Source organism: Bos javanicus, chromosome 20 (genome assembly GCF_032452875.1).
Source record: "Bos javanicus breed banteng chromosome 20, ARS-OSU_banteng_1.0, whole genome shotgun sequence".
Taxonomy (NCBI): Eukaryota; Metazoa; Chordata; class Mammalia; order Artiodactyla; family Bovidae; genus Bos; species Bos javanicus.
In genome coordinates, this window is record NC_083887.1 from 18,533,181 (window position 1) to 18,556,316 (window position 23,136).

Here is a 23,136-nt window from a genome sequence, read left to right on the forward strand (position 1 = left end):
GTTTTGTAATGTCTCTTGGGGCTTCCCTGGTAGCTTAGCTGGTAAAGAACCTGCCTGCAATGCAGGAGACCCCAGTTCGATTCCTGGGTCAGAAAGATGCCCTGGAGAAGGGATAGGCTGCCCACTCCCATTCGTGGGCTTCCCTGGTGGCTCAGACAGTAAAGAATTCACCTGCAATGTGGGAGACCTAGGTTTGATCCCTGGGTTGGGAAGATCCCCTGGAGGAGGACATGGCAACCCATTCCAGTATTCTTGCCTGGAGACTCCCCATGGACAGAGGAGCCTGGTGGGCTGCACTTCATAGGGTCACAAAGAGTCAGACACGACTGAGCAACTAAGGAGACACACACACACACACACACACACACACACACACACACACACACACAACGTCTCTCAGCTTTAGCATCTGTCTGAACATATCTTTTCTCATCCATAAAACGGGATAACAATAGTTAATACCTACCTCTAGGGCTATCTTGAGGATTGAATGGTTTAACACATATGAAGTGCTTAGAATAATGTTTATCACACAGTAAGCCCTCATTTGGTACTGCTGTTGTTATTATTAACATTATTGTTAGATTATTCCATAGAATCATTATAATTAATATTCTATAATATTATAATTAGTAATATAATATTCTATAATAGAGATATGCCATATTTTATTTAAATGTTTTTCTTTGGTTTAGTATTTAGATGGTTTTCATTTTTTTTCTCTTGTGCAAGCATTATAACAGTAACTTTTTTATAGCTAAGTTTTTTTCTTGTTTAGCTCCTCTGATTATTTTCTAAGAATAAATTCCTAGGCGTGGCATTGCATGGTCAAAGATCATGAATGTGTGTTAAACATTGATTGCATTCTGTCAAATTTCTGTTTTGAGTGATTGTTTCAGTTTGCATTCCCATCATTGGTAAGAAAGTATTCATTTCTTTACACCCCTGCCTACTTTGGGTATTATTTATTAACATACATACCTTTGCCATTTGAATGAGTGAAATATAATCTTACTGTTGTTTTAGTTTAATCTCCCACCTCCCCTTGATATTTTATGAGCCAAACTTTAAAATAAAAATAAAAAGGAAAACACAATAATTTTCAGTGCATTTCTGCAAGCAACACTGCAGGCAGTGACTCTGTTGCTCTGTGTCTTGGACTTGTGTGTTCACACCGCACAGCCCTGTGAGCTCTTCTCTGTCAGCTGAAGAGCAGAAGGCTGAGAGGTGATGAACTTAACTGCAGAGCAGTGTGATCCTGTGAAGGGGCACAGCAATGGCCCTGAATAAAATCAATAACTATCTGGTTGTCCAGTTACATTTTCTCTCTTAGAAGTACACACTCAAATAGCCAAAAAGTTGTTTGTTTTTGCCCTCAGAATCTATAGATTTCTCTTCTCTCACATCGGCCTCTCTGTCATGTAATATTTGGGGTCATGCCTTTCTGAAAATGAAGTGTTACCTGGAATGTTCTGGTGAATTATTTGGGGCAGTTTCATGGTTGACCCTGGGATAGATAAGCAGTGAGATCTGCATTGTTTTTGACACCTACCTTCTGTTGGCCTCGTCTGTAACTCTCTTCCTCTTGCATAGGTATCTGTTATTTTTCTCATTTCCTAGGCTTCAGCCTGGTACATTTTACTTGGGCCTCACCGTTTATTCTGGCTCTTCTGGTGCTTTTTCCAGACTTCTGGTTCAAATAAAAATTAAGTGTTGAGTGTGTGCCCCTTTTCCTTATGGGTCTGTTCTCTCTCTCTCTCTCTCTCTCTCTCTCTCTCTCTCGGGTTGTCTAAATGACCTGGTAAACTGGTGCCAAGGCATGGAATGTACTTGATGAAATACCCCTTCTTGGCAACACATTTATTTTTAACTGTAGCTTCTGGAAAAAAAATCTTAAACCAAAGATGTGAATGTAATGGTAGGAATCTTATCCACCACAGAAGAACAGTAGGTGAGATATATATATATATATATATATGCACTATACATAGCTCGTCTTGTGTGTTTGGAATCATTTTAGTCAACATGTTTATTAGTTTATGTGTAAGTTTCAGATCTTATTAGTAGAGGGCACAAGGTTTATTTGCTTATGAAAATGGCTTTTAGGTTTAAAGAGGCAAAAACTCTTGTTTAAAACTGTGGCTTATATGAATTTTTTTTGTCATTATGGAAGGACTTTTTTTATAAATTCATTTTATTTTTTAATTTTTAAAATTTATTTATTTTTAATTGAAAGATAATTGCTTTACAGCATTTCATTGGTTTCCATCAAACATCAACATGAATCAGCCATAGGTTTACCTCCATATGTCCCCTCCTACCTGAACATCCCACCCACCTCCCTCCCCATCCCACCTCTCTAGGTTGTTTCCGAGCCTGTTTGAGTTCCCTAAGTCATAGAGCAAATTCCCGCTGGCTATCTATTTTACATGTTACTCTCTCCATACCCCCCACCCTCTCCTTCTCCTCCTCCCGACAAGCTGTGACCATAATCTGTTCTCAATGTCTGTGTCTCCATTGCTGCTCTGCAAATAGATTGATCAGTACCGTCTTTCTAGATTTCATATATATGTGTTAGTATATGGTAATTGTTTTTCTCTTTCTGACTTACTTCACTGTGTATAATAGGCTCTGGGTTCATCCACCTCATTAGGACTGACTCAAATGCATTCATTTTAATGGCCGAGTAATATTCCATCACATATATATGTATTACAGCCTCTTTATTCATTCATCTGTTGATGAACACCTAGGTTACTTCCATGTCCCAGCTATTGTAAATAGAGCTGCAGTGAACAGTGGGTTACATGTGTCTTTTTGAACTTTGGTTTCCTCAGCATATATACCCAGTAGTGAGATTGCTGGGTCATATGGTGGTTTTATTCCTAGTTTTTTAAGGAAACTCCGTACTGTTCTCCATAGTGGCTGTATCAATTTGCATTCCCACCAACCGTGCAAGAGAGTTCCGTTTTCTTCACACCCCCTCCAGCATTTATTGTTTGTAGATTTTTTGATGATGGCCATTCTGCCTAGTGTGAGGTGATATCTCATTGTAGTTTTGGTTTGCATTTCTCTAATAATGAGCAATGTTGAGCATCTTTTCATATGTTTACTAGCCATCTGTATGTCTTCTTTGGAGAAATGTCTGTTTAGGTCTTTTGCCCATTTTTTGTTTGGATTGCTTGTTTTTCTGGTATTGACTTGTATGAGTTGACTGTATACTTTTGAAATTAATTCTTTGTCAGTTGTTTCATTTGCTATTATTTTTTCTCATTCTGAGGGTTGTCTTTTCACCTTGTTTATAGTTTGCTGTGAAAGCTTTTAAGTTTAATTAGGTCCCACTTGTTTATTTTTTGGTTTATTTTCATTACTCTAGGAGGTGGGTCATAGAGTATCTTGCTGTGATTTATGTAATAGAGTATTCTGCCTATGTTTTCCTCTAGGAATTTTACAGTTTCTGGTCTTACATTTAGGTCTTTAATCCATTTTGAGTTTATCTTTGTGTATGGTGTTAGGAAGTGTTCTAATTTTGTTTTTTACATGTAGCTGTCCAGTTTTCCCAGCACCACTTACTGAAGAGACTATCTTTGCCCCATTGTATATTTTTGCCTCCTTTGTCAAAAATAAGGTAACCGTAGGTGCATGGGTTTATCTCTGAGCTTTCTATCTTGTACCACTGGTCTATATTTGGTTTTGTGCCAGTACCATACTGTTTTGATGACTATAGCTTTGTAGTATAGTCTGAAGTCAGGAAGGTTGATTTCTCCAGCTCCATTCTTCTTTCTCAAGATTGCTTTGGCTATTAGGGGTCTTCTGTGTTTCCATATGAACTGTGAGATTTTTTTTGTTCTAGTTCTGTGAAAACTGTCATTGGTAATTTGATAGGCATTGCATTGAATCTGTATATTACATTTGGTAGTATTGTTATTTTCGCAACACTTTTACTTTTCGTTATAGAGTTTTCCCCATGAATGTCATAGCATTCCTTCTAGGAGATACGCTGTACTATCTGAATTAATTTTTGTAATTTATTTGAAAATGTACTTTCACTAATAATCCATTTGCCTCAGATAAAATACCCAGGAGCTGACATGGATATTACTTTATCTGCTCCATCATTTTGCCGTCAAATCAGCCCAGAGGAATTTGAATACCAAAGAGCATATGGCTCCCAGGAACCTCTGGCAGCCTTGTTGGAGGAAGTCATCACAGATGCCAAACTCTCCAGCAAAGAAAAGAAGAAAAAATTGAAGCAGGTAAAAGGGGTATTCTTCCTAAGTCATTTCTTCTCCCTACCGTTCTTATGTTGTTTTTTCCTTTTTATTCTCTGTTTTAAGAGATTTCACATGAATCTTATCTTCTGAGACAAAGCAGTTTTGAAAGTATTATTATTCATTTTATGTATTACTTTACACAACTGTGGTCAGTTTTCCAGATCTTTAGTCTCCACTGTAGATCTTTTACCATTATTGAGATCCTCATTTATGAGGCTATTCTCTAATATTTGTCCTTGGGTTTGATATGTGGTTTGATGTGAATTTATTGTAAGCCCACTTGGAGGAGGTCACCATTAACCCCACCATAGAGCTGCCAGAACTTACACAGGACTGGGAAATAGACTCTTGGAGGGCACGAACAGAACATTGTACACCAGGACCCGGGAGAAAGGAGCAGTGAGCCCACAAGAGATGGGCCCAGACTTGCCTATGAGTGTCCAGGAGTCTTCAGCGGAGGTGTGGGTCAGTGGTGGCCTGCTGCAGGGTTGGGAGCACTGAGTGTAGCAGTACATGCATGAGATCTTTTGAAGGAGGTCACCATTATCTTCATTACCTCCCCCAGGTAGATAGCAGGGAGGGAACACAGTTCCACCCATCAACAGAAAATTGGATTAAAGATATACTGAGCATGGCCCCGCCCATCAGAACAAGACCCAGTTTCCCCTTCAGTCAGTCTCTCCCATCAGGAAGCTTCCATAAGCCTTTTATCCTTCTCCATCAGAGGGCAGAGAGACTGAAAACCACAATCACAGAAAACTAACCAATCTAAACACATGGACCACAGCCTTGTCTAACTCAATGAAACTATGAGCCATGCTGTGTAGGGCCACCCAAGACGGATGGGTCATGGTGAAGAGTTCTGACAAAATGTGGTTCACTGGAGATGGGAACGGCAAACCACTTCAGTATTCTTGTCTTGAGAATCCCATAAACAGTATGAAAAGGCAAAAAGATAGGACACTGAAAGATGAACTCCCCAGGTCAGTAGGTGCCCAGTATGCTACTGGAGATCAGTGGAGAAATAACTCCAGAAAGAATGAAGAGATGGGGCCAAAGCAAAAACACTCAGTTGTGGATGTGACTGGTGATGGAAGCAAGGTCTGATGCTGTAAAGAGCAATATTGCATAGAAACCTGGAATGTTAGGTCCATGAGTCAAGGCAAATTGGAAGTGGTCAAACAGGAGATGGCAAGAGTGAACATTGACATTTTAGGAATCAGAGAACTAAAATGGACTAGAATGGGTGAATTTAACTCAGATGACCATTATATCTATTACTGTGGACAAGAGTCCCACATAGTCAACATAGTCAACAAAAGAGTCCGAAATGCAGTACTTAGATGCAATCTCAAAAATGACAGAATGATCTCTGTTCATTTCCAAGACAAACCATTCAATATCATGGTAATCCAAGTCTATGCCCCAACCAGTAATGGTGAAAAAGCTGAAGCTGAACGGTTCTGTGAAGACCTACAAGACCTTTTAGAACTAACACCCAAAAAAGATGTCCTTTTCATTGTAGGGGACTGGAATGCAAAAGTAGGAAGTTAAGAAACACCTGGAGTAGCAGGCAAATTTGGCCTTGGAGTACAGAATGAAGCAGGGCAAAGGCTAATATTGAGTTTTGCCAAGAGAACACACTACTCATAGGAAATACCCTCTTCCAACAACATAAGAGAAGACTCTATACATGGACATCACCAGATGGTCAACACCGAAATCAGATTAGTTATATTCTTTGCAGCCAAAGATGGAGAAGCTCTATACAGTCAGCAAAAACAAGACTGTGAGCTGACTGTGGCTCAGATCATGAACTCCTTATTACCAAATTTCAGACTAAAATTGAAGAAAGTAGGGAAAATCACTAGACCATTCAGGTATGACCTAAATCAAATTCACTATGATTCTACAGTGGAAGTGATAAATAGATTTAAGGGACTAGATCTGATAGAGTGTTTGATGAACTATGGGGGGAGGTTCGTGACATTGTACAGGAGATAGGGATTAAGACCATTCCCAAGAAAAACAAATGCAAAAAAGCAAAGTGGCTGTCTGAGGAGGCCTTACAAATAGCTGTGAAAAGAAGAGAAGAGAAAGCAAAGGAGAAAAGGAAAGATATACCCATTTGAATGCAGAGTTCCAAAGAACAGCAAGGAGAGAGAAAAAGACCTTCCTCAGTGATTAGTGCAAAGAAATAGAGGAAAACAATAGAATGGGAAAGACTAGAGATCTCTTTAAGAAAATTAGAGATACCAAGGGAACATTTCATGCAAAGATGGGCTCGATAAAGGACAGAAATGTATGGAACTAACAGAAGCAGAAGATATTAAGAAGAGGTGGCAAGAATACACAGAAAAGCTATACAAAAAATATCTTCATGATCCAGATAATCACGATGGTGTGATCACTCACCTAGAGCCAGATATCCTGGAATGTGAAGTCAAGTGGGCCTTAGGAAGTATCACTACAAACAAAGCTAGTGAAGGTGATGGAATTCCAGTTGAGCTATTTCAAATCCTGAAAGATGATGCTGTGAAAGTGCTGCATTCAATATGCCAGCAAATCTGGAAAACTCAGCAGTGGCCACAGGACTGCAAAAGGTCAGTTTTCATTCCGATCCCAAAGAAAGGCAATGCCAAAAATGCCCAAACTATCTGCTGAATTGTGCTCATCTCACATGCTAGTAAAGTAATGCTCAAAATTTTCCAAGCCAGGCTTTAACAATACATGAACCATGAACTTCCAGATGTTCAAGCTGGTTTTGGAAAAGGCAGAGGAACCAGAGATCAAATTGCCAACATCCGCTGGATCATCGAAAAAGCAAGAGAGTTCCAGAAAAACATCTATTTCTGCTTTATTGACTATGCCAAAGCCTTTGACTGTGTGGATCACACAAACTGTGGAAAATTCTTAAAGAGATGGGAATACCAGACCACCTGATCTGCCTCTTGAGAAACCTATATGCAGGTCAGGAAGCAACAGGTAGAACTGGACATGGAACAACAGACTGGTTCCAAATAGGAAAAGGAGTACGTCAAGGCTGTATATTGTCACCCTGTCTATTTAACTTCTATGCAGAGTACATCATGAGAAATGCTGGGCTGGAAGAAGCACAAGCTGGAATCAAGATTGCCGGGAGAAATATCAATAACCTCAGATATGCAGATGACACCATCCTTATGGCAGAAAGTGAAGAAGTAAAGAGCCTTTTGATGAAAGTGAAAGAGGAGAATGAAAAAGTTGACTTAAAACTCAACATTCAGAAAGCTAAGATCATGGCATCTGGTCCCATCACTTCATAGCAGATAGATGGGGAAACAGTGGGAGACTTTATTTTGGGGGGCTATAAAATCACTGCAGATGGTGACTGCAGCCATGAAATTAAAAGATGCTTACTCCTTGGAAGGAAAGTTATGACCAACCTAGATAGCATATTGAAAAGCAGAGACATTAGTTTGCCAACAAAGGTCCGTTTAGTCAAGGCTATGGTTTTTCCAGTAGTCATATATGGATGTGAGAGTTGGACTATAAAGAAAGCTGAGCATCAAAGAATTGATGCTTTTGAACTGTGGTGTTGGAGAAGACTCTTGAGAGTCCCTTGGACTGCAAGGAGATCAAACCAGTCCATCCTAAAGGAAATCAGTCCTGAATATTTATTGGAAGAACTGATGTTGAAGCTGAAACTGCAATACTTTGGCCACCTTATGCTAAGAGCTGACTATTTGAAAAGACCCTGATGCTGGGAAAGATTAAAGGCAGGTGGAGAAGGGGATGACACAGGATGAGATGGTTGGATGGCATCACCGACTCAAAGGGCATGAGTTTGAGTAAACTCCGGGAGTTGTGATGGACAGGGTGTAGTCCTGGGGTCAGAAAGCTTTGGACACGACTGAGCGACTGAACTGCACTGAACTGATGATGTGAATTAGTGGAGCAGTTGCTTTGAATTCAGAGAAGCTATAAATGGGGACAGTTTCTTTCTTTCTTTCTTTTTTTTTTTTTTTTTTTAAAGGCAAATCAGACTGAGTTCACAAGTGTAAAATGTCCAGAATTTTGAAAGTCTTCTGTTTTAGATAAGCCAGTATCAAATTGGTTTCTTTCCTCTGGCATCATTAAAAGTTTAGTTCCTATTAAAGAACAAGGTTTTCAACAGTTTGACTAGTTTTCAACTGAGAATACCTTTAACTTGATCTTTTTAAAAAAATTGAAGTGTAGCTGATTTACAGTGTTGTGTTAGTTCAGAATCTATCTTCATCATTTTTAAAGTATTGATTCAAGAGCAAGTCAATGGTATTTATTTTTAGAGACTGAATCCTGCATAGCTTAATTTCTGATCACACCATATACGTACACATATGTATACATAGGGCATGAGAGTTACATAGGGCATGTATGTATACATATGTATACATAGGGCATGTATGTATACACACATAGGGCATGAGGTTTCTAGACTCCCATTGTATTTTTCTCAGAGCAGTTTTGGAGAAGAGTTCAGGGGTGAGGATCAAAGGAAATACATACTCCTTATTCATAAAATTTTTGTAAAATAGTGTATACCAGTATGCTTTTTCTTCCATTTGGGCAGAAGCTGGTGGGGCTGAGTTGGAGAAGCAGGGAGATAGGGAAATTTTTTTTTTAACATTTTCTTTAACCATGTAGAGCATCAGTCAGAGTTACTTGTGACTGTTTTAGAAGGGAGGTCTATTTATAGTTAGCAGGGGAGAAATTTTAAGAGGTATGACTAAGTGAGACATTTATTTGACCATTAGATCAAATTAAAGATGAATCAGATCTATAGAAAGTGGAATTCAGTGATTTATTTAACAAAAAGAGATGGATTTGTGTTGATGAGAACTTGTGATCTGTTTTCTTCTTATTCTCTCTTCTGATGGAAAGCAGTAAATATTAAAACCAAACAAAAATAGGAAAGTATTAGATCAGAAACTTATTTTAAAATTATTAAAGTTATTTTAAAATTACAGTGCCCAATTTTATTGATTTTTATCTTTTTTTTCTTTTTGACTCTTCTTGGATCTTTTTTGTTTTTTAGTTTCAAAAATCATATCCTGAAGTCTATCAAGAACGATTTCCTACACCAGAAAGTGAAGCTCTTCTGTTTCCTGAAAAACCTAAAGCAAAACCACAGCTGCTGATGTGGGCACTGAAAAACCCCTTCCAACCATTTCAAAGAACTAGAAGTTTTCGGATGTAATACCTGGATAGAGACCTGTTGTTGCTGTTGTTTTGAATAAATGATTGGCTATAGGATTCTGGTGATGGAAGAACGAGGCACATAAACCACAGACTACTGAATTATAAATACAAAAATTTCCTGACTCCAAGAAACATTGAGCCATTATCAGTATTTTTATAAAACTCAGTGCTATTTTTAAAGGGTACCAATCTATTAAAAATAATGAGACAACTATATATAGTGGTAATGTTAACATGTTTGTAATTGTTAAAAATTTAAGGTATCTTCATTTTTTTATTTGTTGTTTTCTATTGTGTTTGTAAAATATTTGTGTGTACCTCCTAGTTACTGATGTCTGTGATGATCATGACTGAAGAGTCTCGTATATACTTGAATGAGAAAGACACTGGGTACTGTTACTGTGATGCTATTGACCTAATAGCCAGTTGTGGTTTCTGGTATATAAATTGTTTTTCACTGTTGCACCAAGATTCTTCATGTTCTTTATTACAGTAGCTGTGTCTTTTATTGCAGATTTGTTGGATGTTGTGACAGATTTTATGAAAGCTGGTTCTTCTGTGATGTACATATTAGTTGGTGTTTATTTGTATGTGAAGTAGATTTTCTTGTGCCTACAGTGGTATAATTTCAGTCTTGGCTAAAGATGGAAAATTAAACTGGATAAATTCTTTCAGTCTCATTAGCCCTGTGATTCTAAGTCAAATCTTTGTTGTTTCATGAAAAACAAATGGGTTAAGTAAAATGAGACTACTTCCTTTATAAGTATATTTTCCCCAACGTCCTTAACATTTTAAAGTAAATGGAATGTAAATAAAAGCCATTCTTTTTAATACTCTACTTGGCGTTTCTTTTTTGACATTTATTTAGGTCAGTCAGTGAGCATCTTCAAATGCTAAGTATCATTGCCTTAGCCAGTGTTTTCATATCAATCATTTATTTCTATGATAAAGTAAGAAGTGAGTTTGGGCTTTTGTACTAGACTTACAATAGGAGATGATTTGTCTATTTCTTTTGCTTTGCTTTGCCCTCTTGCAAATAGTGGTACACTTAAATTATAGAGCATCTGAAGGCTTTTTCTAAAGAGTGATTACCCAAAAAGCTAAAAGAGCAACACTCAGTAGTTGGCTTGCTCTGCTGTTTGGACTAATTTTTCCTTGCACTTGAGATCTGCCCCTGTTCTTTTGTAGCAAAATGCCTCTTGCAATTGACTCTGATATTGCCCCCTCAGAGATGAAAAGAAGTGCTCCTTTTGGTTTGAGTACTCCTTATTTTGCCAATAAGGAAAGTACTGGGAAATTGTTAGTGTTTCAGCATTTATTCTTCGACCTTGGAATTGTGTTTAAAGAGTAAGGACTTTTTGCTTTATTTATTTTTTATTTATTCCCCAAGGTAGAATTGACTTCAATGTCTCCTCTTCTATTGCTTATCTTTGGAAATATATGTTACTGTTTTCTGTTTTCTTTATTTTTTTCCCTTAAAATTACTGTTTTTGTTGTTATGTATAACATACTTATGGAGAGATCATAAAACATAACCATACCTACATGTGAAATTGAGGAGTGGATAAAACCAGTTTTTCAAAGTTGTTGTGCCCCAGTTAATCATCAGCAGTGTACCATCCTCACCAAAACTTGCTGTGGTCAGAGTGTGAATTGTCGGTGTGGTAGATGTGTAATGGTATCTCATTGTGGTTTTACATTGCATTATTAATACGGCTTTTTCATCAGTTCATGGTTTTTGGACTTCTTTCACCTTTGTTCAGATTTTAATAGCTTAGCAAGCTACACACACATGCACACACAGGGTTGAGATTTTAATCATATTGAACGTATAAATCTACTTGGAGAGAATTGCTATCTTTGCAATATTAAGTTTTCTAGTCCATGAACTTGGTTTATCCCTCCATTTTAGAATAAGTGAGAAATTTAAATATCTCTGTAAAGGTTTGCAATTTTTAAATTAGATTTCTTGGCAGATATTTGATACTTTAAAAAAAAAGTTTGTATCAAAATTCCCTAGCATCAACAGTTATTATTTACCTTAAAAATACCTTAATGCTCGATCCTATTGTAAATGGGATTATTTTAAAATTTCCATTTTCTTTTTGTGGCTTATATATTGTAAATATAAACTAATCTTTGTGTACAGATGTTTGTTGTCAGCAGCCTTACTACACTTTCCTATTAGCTCTGAATGTCTAGTGCGATTCTTCTGGACTTTCTGCATTTCCCACTTAATAAGCAATGGTGCCACTTTTCTTTTTCATTTCTGTACTTGACAGCATCTGAAATGTCCCCAGTGATCCCTGCGTCTTAGTGTTTATGCTCTCGTGTAATCTCTCCTTGATTGTGCTTTGGATCTCATGAAGCTTTTAACAAATAGAATATGGCAAATGGGATTGGGCTATCATCTTTGAGATTAGATTACAGAGAGCCTGGCTTCCATCTTGCTTGCCCTCTCTTTTATTCTCTCCCTGGCTTGCTCTGAGGGAAGCCAACTGTTCTCTCATGAACTGTCCTATGGAAAGGCCCCTCAGGCAAGGAACTGATGTCTCTACGGAATAGCTGTGAGGATAGGAGGCCTGCCAACAGCTGTGTGAGTGATCTTGGAAGTGGATCTTCTGATGCCTGCCAGCAGCCATGTGGGTGATGGAAGCGAATTCTCTGTTGGTTGAGCCTTGTGATGAAGACAGCCTTCACTGACACCTTGATTGTAGCCTGTGAGAGACTGGGCTAAGCTATGCTTGGATCTGGAACCACAGAAAATATGAGATAATGTTTGCTGTTATGAGCCATTTAATCCTAGGGTGATTTGTTATGAAGCAACAGATACAATACACTTTGTACTTCTTTCTTTCCTACCTCCCTGCATCCTTCCCTCTTTCACTTTTTTAAAAAAACCATTGTGAAATGTCACTGTCTCTAGTGATGCATTTGTTTGCTCTGTTTCTGCATTCTTACAATTTAGTTATTTTCCTTATACACAACATATAATTGGAATATGTTTTTAAATAAGAAGCCAACTTGATAGTCTTTATTTTTAATTGTAAGATTTAGACAAATTATACTTCATATAATTACTTTATGTTTTGGTATAAAACTTTATTGATATTTTGTAACACTGTGTCTCTACTGTCATGCCTTTGTTTGAAGTTAAAAAGTAATTTCATGTTTTCTTTTATTAACTTGGAACGTAAGCATCTCACTTCTAATCTTATTGGATCCCCTAGAAACTACATCTTGCATATTAATTTATCAAAGTTTAAAGTTAGTCATTACCTTTTAACCCTCCTCAGACTCTTCAGGAACTTGAAAGCACTAAAAACACTCTCCCAAATTAGATATTATTGTTGTAATATATTTTAATTTTATTGTGTTTAAAGATCATAATACTTTATTACATATAGTCTTTATTAGGCTTACTTACATATTTTACCACTTTTTTTCTTCTGAAAGTACATTCTTTAGAATTTATGTTTAGTAAGTTGTTGGTTTTGTTTCTCTGAAAATGTTTTACTCTGCTATTATTCTTTTATAAAACAGCTTTGTTGTGATACAATTCACATACCGTACAATTAACACCTTTAGTGGTTAGCACCATAATTAAATGGTTTTTGGTATTTGACATTTAACATTTTTTAAAGTTGTGGTAAAATATAGGTAAGATAAAATCAGCCATTTTAACCATTTTAAAGTGTATACTTGCTCTAAGGGATGCCCTCATTTTTAATTTCTGCTGCATGTAGAATTCCAGGTTGATAGTTATTTTGTTTCAGGATATTCACTTCAGTTCAGTTCAGTCACTCAGTCGTGTCCGACTCTTTGCAACCCCATGAATCACAGTACACCAGGCCTGCCTGTCCATCACCAACTCCCGGAGTTCACTCAGACTCATGTCCATTGAGTCAGTGATGCCATCCAGCCATCTCATCCTCTGGCGTCCCCTTCTCCTCCTGCCCCCAACCCATCCCAGCATCAGAATCTTTTCCAATGAGTCAACTCTTAGCATGAGGTGGCCAAAGTATTGGAGTTTCAGCTTTAGCATCAGTCCTTCCAGTGAACACCCAGGACTGATCTCCTTTAGGATGGACTGGTTGGATCTCCTTGCAGTCCATGGGACTCTCAAGAGTCTTCTCCAACACCACAGTTCAAAAGCATCAATTCTTCAACGCTCAGCCTTCTTCACAGTCCAACTCTCACATCCATACATGACCACTGGAAAAACCATCGCCTTGACTAGACGGACCTTTGTTGGCAAAGTAATGTCTCTGCTTTTCAATATGCTATCTAGGTTGGTCATAGGTTTCCTTCCAGGGAGTAAGCGTCTTTTAATTTCATGGCTGCAGTCACCATCTGCAGTGATTTTGGAGCCCCCAAAATTAAGTCTGACACTGTTTCCACTTTTTCTCCATCTATTTCCCATGAAGTGATGGAACCAGATGCCATTGTCTTCTTTTTCTGAATATTGAGCTTTAAGCCAACTTTTCACTCTCCTCTTTCACCTTCATCAAGAGGCTTTTTAGTTCCTCTTCACTTTCTGCCATAAGGGTGGTGTCATCTGCATATCTGAGGTTATTGATATTTCTCCCGGCAATCTTGATTCCAGCTTGTGCTTCTTCCAGCCCAGCATTTCTCATGATGTACTCTGAATATAAGTTAAATCAGCAGGGTGACAATATATTACAGTTATCATTTCTTTGTTAGCCGGCTTGTGTTATGGTGAGAAGTAAACTGCCACGCTGTCGTTCCTCTGTAGGTAATGTATCTTTTCTGTGCAAACTGCTTTTTTTCAGATTTTCTCATTGTCTTTGGTGATCTGCATTTTTTGATGCTATATCTAACATACATGATGAGGTTTTTAAGTAACTATTCTACTTGAGATTTATAGGACCTTTTAAGAAGATTGAAATCTTCTGTCACTTTAAACACTGCCTTTGTCACAATCTCAACTCTGGTTTTGAATCTCTTTTAAACATATTTTAGATCTTTTCTATCCTCTATCTTTCTCCAGCTTCCATAATTTTGTCTTTCTGTGCTGCATTCTGGGTAATTTCTTCAGTCTTTCTTCCATTTCAACACTTTTCCCTTTAGGTGTGTCTAGTTTGCTATTAAATACCTATATGAAATTTACATTCATTTTATAGGTCAGGAAACAGACTCAGTAAGACTGGGTAACTTCCCCAAGACTACCCATCTTGTAAGTAACATAATAAGCAGTCACAACCAACTCTGTCTGACTGCACAGCCCAGGCTCCTTACTAAGGTGTCTTATTATCTCCCAAGGAGACAATGTGCTTTATATTTTTATGAGCATTTTTAAGATCTTATGTATAAGCTCACATGTTATTTTTCAGCCTAACTTTCTGTCTTCCTATCTAATTAGTATCTCAAATTTCCTTTTGATTTGCAGTGTTTTCACTATCTTCAAGTCAAGTGAAGTCACTCAGTCGTGTCTGACTCTTTGTGACCCCATGGACCGTAGCCCACCAGGCTCCTCTGTCCATGAGATTCTCCAGGCAAGAATACTGGAGTGGGTTGCCGTTTCCTTCTCCAGGGGATCTTCCCAACCCAGGGATTGAACTTGGGTTTTCACTGTCTTACCTAGCATTTTGCCAAATTTACTTGCAGTTGCTTCTGGTCACTTCGAACAGATATCTGCTGATGGTTTTCCATTGTATTTTCCGCAAATTCCCACAAAAAATACTTCAACAATGATGAAAACAAGCTGTTTCTTTGAAGCTGTACGGATGCAATTATGTGTTTACTTACAGATATGGTTTTTAAGGTATTTTTAATATTTATGTATAATTGCTTTTATCTTTAGGTATAATCAGTAAAAAATATTCAAGATATTATCATTGCTCTGAGAGACTGTGGTAAGGAATTTATCAAATGAGTGTTCTGTATAGAAAATCTGAGAGTACCACAGCAATTTTTTTCAGGTTGAATATACCACGTGTATGAGCTTAGTGATGAATTCAATCATTCATCATTCTAATTTCTCCCAGCACTTCGTGTTCCTGCATCTTCCTTCAGGGAAGTCATATCTGGGGTCTAGCAAATGTAACAGACATAAGGGTCATGACTTAGCATTTGTGGTGTCCAGGAGCTTGATTCTGCTTCCCACCTCTAGAAGAGAGTTTCTGTACTTTCTTATAGAAAATGTAACTTAAAAAGAGCTGGTATTTGTGAACCGTTAATGTACAAGATCAGATCAGATCAGTCGCTCAGTCGTGTCCGACTCTTTGCGACCCCATCAATCGCGGCAGGAATCCCTCAGAAGAAATGGAGTAGCCATCATGGTCAACAAAAGAGTCCGAAATGCAGTACTTGGATGCAATCTCAAAAACGACAGAATGATCTCTGTTCGTTTCCAAGGCAAATCATTCAATATCACAGTAATCCAAGTCTATGCCCCAATCAGGAACACTGAAGAAGCTGAAGTTGAACGGTTCTATGAAGACCTACAAGACCTTTTAGAACTAACACCCAAAAAAGATGTCCTTTTCTTTATAGGGGACTGGAATGCAAAAGTAGGAAGTCAAGAAACACCTGGAGTAACAGGCAAATTTGGCCTTGGAATACGGAATGAAGCAGGGCAAAGACTAATAGAGTTTTGCCAAGAAAATGCACTGGTCATAACAAACACCCTGTTCTAACAACACAAGAGAAGACTCTATACATGGACATCACCCGATGGTCAACACCGAAATCAGGTCGATTATATTCTTTGCAGCCAAAGATGGAGAAGCTCTATACAGTCAGCAAAAACAAGACCAGGAGCTGACTGTGGCTCAGACCATGAACTCCTTATTGCCAAATTCAGATTTAAATTGAAGAAAGTAGGGAAAACCACTAGACCATTCAGGTATGACCTAAATCAAATCCCTTATGATTATACAGTGGAAGTGAGAAATAGATTTAAGGGCCTAGATCTGAGCTATGGAATGAGGTTCGTGACATTGTACAGGAGACAGGGATCAAGACCATCCCCATGGAAAAGAAATGCAAAAAAGCAAAATGGCTGTCTGAGGAGGCCTTACAAATAGCTGTGAAAAGAAGACAAGTGAAAAGCAAAGGAGAAAAGGAAAGATATACACATCTGAATGTACAAGAAGAGGAAACTAAATATTCCTATCTTGCAGTGTCACAAAAATCTTTCATCACGATTAAAAGAGGAATCAGTTAAAGAGACATTTTCCTATATGTGCTTAGCTGTATCACATTATATCTTTATTTTTACCCTCAAGAATAAAAGCCTATAAACATTACAGTCTTGGAGTAAAGTAAGAGTGTTATTACCTACTAAAGTCAGAGACAATTTAGCCGTGTGTCTATCCATCATCATAGTATTTGCATGTTTGAAGTATTCACTTCACAATGACACGTTGTTGTTGTTCAGTTGTTAAGTCATATCTGACTCTTTTTGACTTCATGGACTGCAGCACACCAGGCTCCTTTGTCCTTCACTATCTCCTGGAGTTTGTTCAGATTCATGTCCATTGAGTAGGTGATGCTATCTAACCATCTCATCCTCTGCTGTCCCCTTCTCTTGCCTTCAGTCTTTCCCAGGGTCTTTTCTATCGAGTTGGCTCTTTGCATCAGGCCGCCAAAGTATTGAAGCTTCAGCATCAGTCCTTCCAATGAATATTCAGGGTTGATTTCTTTGGATTTTCTAATTTTATGGCATTTGGAATCATTCTTGCATTTCCTTGTTTAAAGCCATATAACCTGCAAAAAAGTATAATACCTTGATGTCATTGCATATTGAATCTTCCATACAAACAAATTACTGTAAAATGTAAACTGTGATTATCAAGCCTTAGAGAAAGTATTTACCTTGAAATCCCTAGGCTCAGTGGTAAAGAATGCCTGCCAATTCAGGATTGCAAGAAACTCAGGTTTGATCCCTGGGTTGGGAAGATCCCCTGGAGGAGGAAATGGCAGCCCACACTAGTATTTTACCAGGGAAATCCCATGGACAGAAGAGCCTGTCCATGTCCATGGGGTCATAAAGAGTCAGACATGACTTAGTGATGAAACAACAACATAAACTGATTATCAAGCCTTAGAGAAATTACATGCTCCTGGGTATTCAAGTGATTTGAAATTTGGGACCACATTCATTAACAGAGAATTTGCTTATTTGTATCAACTTGAAAATGCATTTATTATTGAATCTTATATAAAAAATACACCACCTGGAATAAGTGGAAGATATATTCAGTAATTTAATAGTATAATGAGTAACTTCTGATGGAATTTTTGTGTTTCAGTGTCTACTTAAGATTAATGTTCAAACTTTTTTAATTTGAAGAAATAAAATGGGAAGAATAATGGAACTAAAGGCTACCAGCCCAATAAAAAAATGTCACTTTCAGTGGTTTAGGGCATATTTGTGTTGCTACATAAGTATCATCATTTCTAGTGCATCTAAGATTTAGTTAAAAATCTGTTTACAGTTTTGGCAAATTCTATCTTGGAGAATTGTTATGTGAATTGTTTGCTTCAAGAATCTAAAATGTATTTTTTATAAACTGTGCCTATTTCAAAATAGAAAAGAATATATGTATTTGTCTACGTCCTGTCAGTTTATCATACCTCTTTTGAGGCTCCTTGCCAAGACTGAGGACACTTACAGTACTCAGAGCCTTTTGTAGCGAATGTAACAAGTTATTCTCTTCTCTTCCATCCCCCACAGATTCTGCACATTGCTGCCAGCATCTCTCTGATAGTAATAACATCGTAGTCTTCTTAAGTAGTCTAGTAAAACAAAGTCTTATCTTTTTTTAAAGGACTAAAGATTAGTTTTATAGGTAGAGTATGTTTGATTTTTTAAATTGAAGTACTTTTATTTTGATCAGTTAGTAAGGCTAATCCAACATGGGAGTAAAGAAGCCTTTTGCTCACTGTTTCCGCTAAGAACTTGTGACCTTTTGAAGGATCTTAGCAACAGTGGTAACTTAACCATGATAGCAGAACAGTGTGCTGCTAAAAATAGTTTTACTGGGATAAAATGCAATCTCTGACTTTATGAGAGCCCATGAGTTCTGACTTTCTGAGAGCCCACGAGTCCAGTTTATCTCTAATTACTGATACCTTTATTTATGTACCTAAGTTTTAAAAGCAAGAGAGTTCCAGAAAAGCATCTATTTCTGCTTTATTGACTATGCCAAAGCCTTTGACTGTGTGGATCACAATAAACTCTGGAAAATTCTGAAAGAGATGGGAATACCAGACCACCTGATCTGCCTCTTGAGAAATGTGTATGCAGGTCAGGAAGCAACAGTTTGAACTGGACATGGAACAACAGACTGGTTCCAAATAGGAAAAGGAGTACGTCAAGGCTGTATATTGTCACCCTGCTTATTTAACTTATATGCAGACTACATCATGAGAAATGCTGGGCTGGAAGAAGCACAAGCTGGAATCAAGATTGCTGGGAGAAATATCAATAAGCTCAGGTATGCAGATGACACCACCCTTATGGCAGAAAGTGAAGAGGTACTAAAAAGCCTCTTGATGAAGGTGAAAGAGGAGAGTGAAAAAGTTGGCTTAAAGCTCAACATCAGAAAACGAAGATCATGGCATCAGGTCCCATCATTTCATGGGAAATAGATGGGGAAACAGTGTCAGACTTTATTTTTGGGGGCTCCAAAATCACTGCAGCCATGAAATTAAAAGACGCTTACTCCTTGGAAGGAAAGTTATGACCAACCTAGATAGCATATTGAAAAGCAGAGACATCATTTTGCCAACAAAGGTCCGTCTAGTCAAGGCTATGGTTTTTCCAGTAGTCATGTATGGATGTGAGAGTTGGACTGTGAAGAAGGCTGAGTGTTGAAGAATTGATGCTTTTGAACTGTGGTGTTGGAGAAGACTCTTGAGAGTCCCTTGGACTGCAAGGAGATCCAACCAGTCCATTCTGAAGGAGATCAGCCCTGGGATTTCTTTGGAAGGAATGATGCTAAAGCTGAAACTCCAGTACTTTGGCCACCTCACATGAAGAATTGACTCATTGGAAAAGACTCTGATGCTGGGAGGGATTGGGGGCAGGAGGAGAAGGGGACGACAGAGGATGAGATGGCTGGATGGCATCACTGACTCAATGGACGTGAGTCTGGGTGAACTCCGGGAGATGGTGATGGACAGGGAGGCCTGGTGTGCTGCGATTCATGGGGTCACAGAGTTGGACACGACTGAGTGACTGAACTGAACTGAACTGACTGAAGTTTTAAAATCAGGTGTGTTTTAGAATCATTATTAAAAAAAAAAAAACTAAGCCACCATGGAAAACTCTTTTGAAGATTAGAGTCATGTGGTGGAAAAACTACTTCACATAAGATCTGAACACGGAAAACAAAAAAATGATATCAGCCTTCTTGCTTACTGATTCTGCATAATTTATTCAATGTGGATTTTGTCCATATGCAAATTTGGCCTAAAAGACTCCAATCCTTTAAAAGCTTTTTGATACTAGAAAGGATTTTAAGACTTTCTAAATAGAATGTACAGGGTGTTCAAATCTGATTGGGTAATATTGCTTCAGTGTTTGATCTGAAGCAATAATGAACATTTACTGACAAATTAACATTTAATTAACATTTACTAATAAAAACATATACTGATATCATTTGTAAATTTCTTAAAACTTCCTACTTGTTGGAGAAGGAAATGGCAACCCACTCCGGTACTCTTACCTGGAAAATCCCATGGACAGAGGAGCCTTGTAGGCTATAGTCCATGGGGTCACAAAGAGTCAGACACGACTGAGCGACTTCACTTTCACTTTCCTACTTATTAAACTACTAAGTATGATTAGATACAATTTAAGATGATGGTTTTGATTTCAAAAGTTTCTTTTGCCTTTTCACAGAGAATTGAATTAAGTCATCTCTTAAGGCCCTAGGAGGTTTAGGCTATTTCACTTTTCCCAAGTCATGATCCATATAACAAGAACAGATATTCCCAGTAGGGGTCAGTCTTGTGTTGGTAATTATTGTACCAAAAGAAAAACTAAGGATTTTACTTAAAAGGGAAGTATATTTGAGTAGTTACTAAGCCATTAATTGTGGAAAGAAGAAACTTAAAAATAATCATCCCTATTGCAACAAAAGTAACTGTGGGTAATATTTTGGCTCCTCTATTATCATATTTTCCCCCAAAGCTTCAGAGGGCTTGCTAATTACTATCCCAAAGTGAGCTATAAATGGTAAAAAGTAGTAGTTATCTAAATGCAGCAGCAGATAATTTGGGATAAATATCAGATTATTAGCCTTTAAAGCAGAAAAATCTGCCTGCAGGATTGAGGTTAGGGAGAAATCCCACAGAGGTGGGATGATTTTGAGCAAGTCAGTTGCTTGCCTTAGTTGCCTTCTACAATGTGGGAATAACTGCCTGTCCTCTTTCCTTAACATAAATCTTGTTTTACTCTCATCCCTGAGACTAAGTTAATCTTTTGATCTCTAAACCAAGCACTTTATAATAGATGCAGAGATGGAAATCTGGGATAAAATGTGTGTTTTCAGATAATGCCTTTGGTGGTACTGATGTCAACATACTATAAGCAGACAGAGAAGCATTGCCCAGAAAACATCTTAGAGGTTCCTGAGATAATCAGTGTGTTGGCAACAGCAGTGATAGCACAGGGTAGTTCGGGGAGGCTTTCATCTGCCATACCTGAAACAAACATGATAAAGCAAATAAAACCTCAAGGCAAGATGCTTAGTCCTTTCTTTGCAATTAAATTATTGCCCCAGGGTCCTTCCCACTGGCATTTGTAGTGCCAGTATTGTTAGAAATGAGAGTATTTGGATTTTAATTTCTGGCATTACTAGTAAACAGTTGGGCAAGTGGACCTGAGCAAGTCACAGACTCAGCAGCAGCAGAAAAGTATTGAATGCCTCCTGTTGGTCAAACTAATCCTAAGTGTTGACATGACGATCTTGGCTTAGGTGATTTTGTAATAGGGAAGAACCGTTGTTTTCTATTACAAGTTAATCACTAAAAGGGCATTGTCTATACGGTTAAATTATATATACTGGCCCATTTCTGGAAACCCTGCCTCCCAAGTAATAAAGCATTAACCTAAAGTACCTTTATTTGGTTCACAGAGAACACCAGGTCCAGCTGTGAACGACTGAAGGGAGAAAGAAATTAACACATCTCCTTCAGAGGCTGGCCTGAACCAGAAAATGTTTCACTTGATCCCCTCCTCTTTCAGTATAAAAGAAGCCTGAATTCTAACTCAGGCAAGCTGTTCTTCTGGGACACAAGTTCACTATCTTCTGTCTGCTGGCTTTCCAAATAAAGTTGCTGTTCCTTGCCCCAACAACTTGTCCCTTGGTTTGTGGCAAGCCGTATGAGCTTGGACTCAGTAACAATTTGTAAGGTCGCTTCCAGTTCTAGTGTTTTGTGATTTTTTTTTTAAACCATTTCCCACACTTAGCTCTTCATTGCCTTGTGCTTATTTTTCTATCTACATCCTTTTTTCTTCTGAGTAGAACAGCTTCTCATGTCAGCAAGCTTAGTTCTGCATCAAATAGAATAAAAGCTGATCAGGGTGGTTTTAAAGTCAATGCTAATGCTTCATGAAATGCTTTTTTTCTGAGAAATGTTATCCTCATCCTTAGCTTGTCATAATATACCTAACTTCTCTGCCCCTGTTTATGTTATTGTGCCACTTGGTTTAATCCACAGTAGCTAATGAGTGTTTTCCATCATTAGGGTCAATATTTGTGTGTTATATATCTGTACCTATTTCATCAAAGTTGTTGATAAAATACTCAGGAAATTTTAGTAGGCTTTGTGCCAACTGGATTGGTGGAGCTAACCTTCAGTCTCTTTACAGATGTTTTATTTTCACTAGCAGGTTGCTTTTCACCTACATTGTCTCCAGCAAGACCAAAACAAATATACTGTTCATTCCATGAGCACTTTTTACAGTGATTTCACTGGTATTTTCTGACTTAATCCTTGCAAATACCAGACAGATGCAGATGAGGAAACTGGGGTTCAGAGTGGTACCCAATTACAAATGCAAAACTCTGGTCTTCTCTTTGATGATCTGGTACTTTTCCACTTCACCAACACTATCCCTGTGGAATCCTGTCACTGTCAGGCAAGGTATGTAGCCTTGATCCAAACAAATCTATGAAAGCGGCCGGGTGGGGGGGGCGTTTATTTTTGGTTCCCCATATCCTCCACCTGTGCCTCTTCTTTCTTATTGGAGTCCTTTTCTCTTCATCCCCTCACCTCCATGGCTGTGCTCATATGCATGTTGAACATCGTTTTTGTATGAAATACCTTTTAGGAGCTGGTGAAACAGCTTACTGCCCGCATGGTACTGCCCTCTCACTTCAGGGTCATCACTATGATGCTGACCTTTGCACTCAGTATAACTTATCCGGGCTGCACTACATTTCTTTACAAAGATTGGCTAGCTATCCAAGTAGTTAGAGATCTTCGACTCAGTCATGTTTTTTGTTGTTGTCTGGTTTTTTAAAGAGTATTAATAGCCACATCGAAAGAAGATGGCTATAACTCTGAAGGAACCTTGGCCTACTGAGGAAGATGAACTTGTTTATATGTAACTCTAGATGATGACCTCAGTGCCACAGAGCCTGGTAGGGTGCAGGAGTCA

At 38.1% G+C, this 23,136-nt stretch overlaps 1 protein-coding gene across 2 annotated transcripts in view; it reads left to right on the top strand.

The window, feature by feature from the left end:
- The window catches only part of DEPDC1B (DEP domain containing 1B), a 91,830-nt gene extending 81,505 nt beyond the window's left edge, over nt 1–10,325 (top strand). For both annotated transcript variants that reach the window (XM_061393466.1, XM_061393467.1), the window contains 2 exons: nt 4,071–4,256; nt 9,331–10,325. In XM_061393466.1, coding sequence (XP_061249450.1) covers nt 4,071–4,256; nt 9,331–9,492 — 348 coding nt within the window. In that variant the 3' untranslated portion in view covers nt 9,493–10,325. The remainder of the gene's footprint in view (nt 1–4,070; nt 4,257–9,330) is intronic.
- The last annotated feature ends 12,811 nt before the right edge of the window (nt 10,326–23,136 follow it).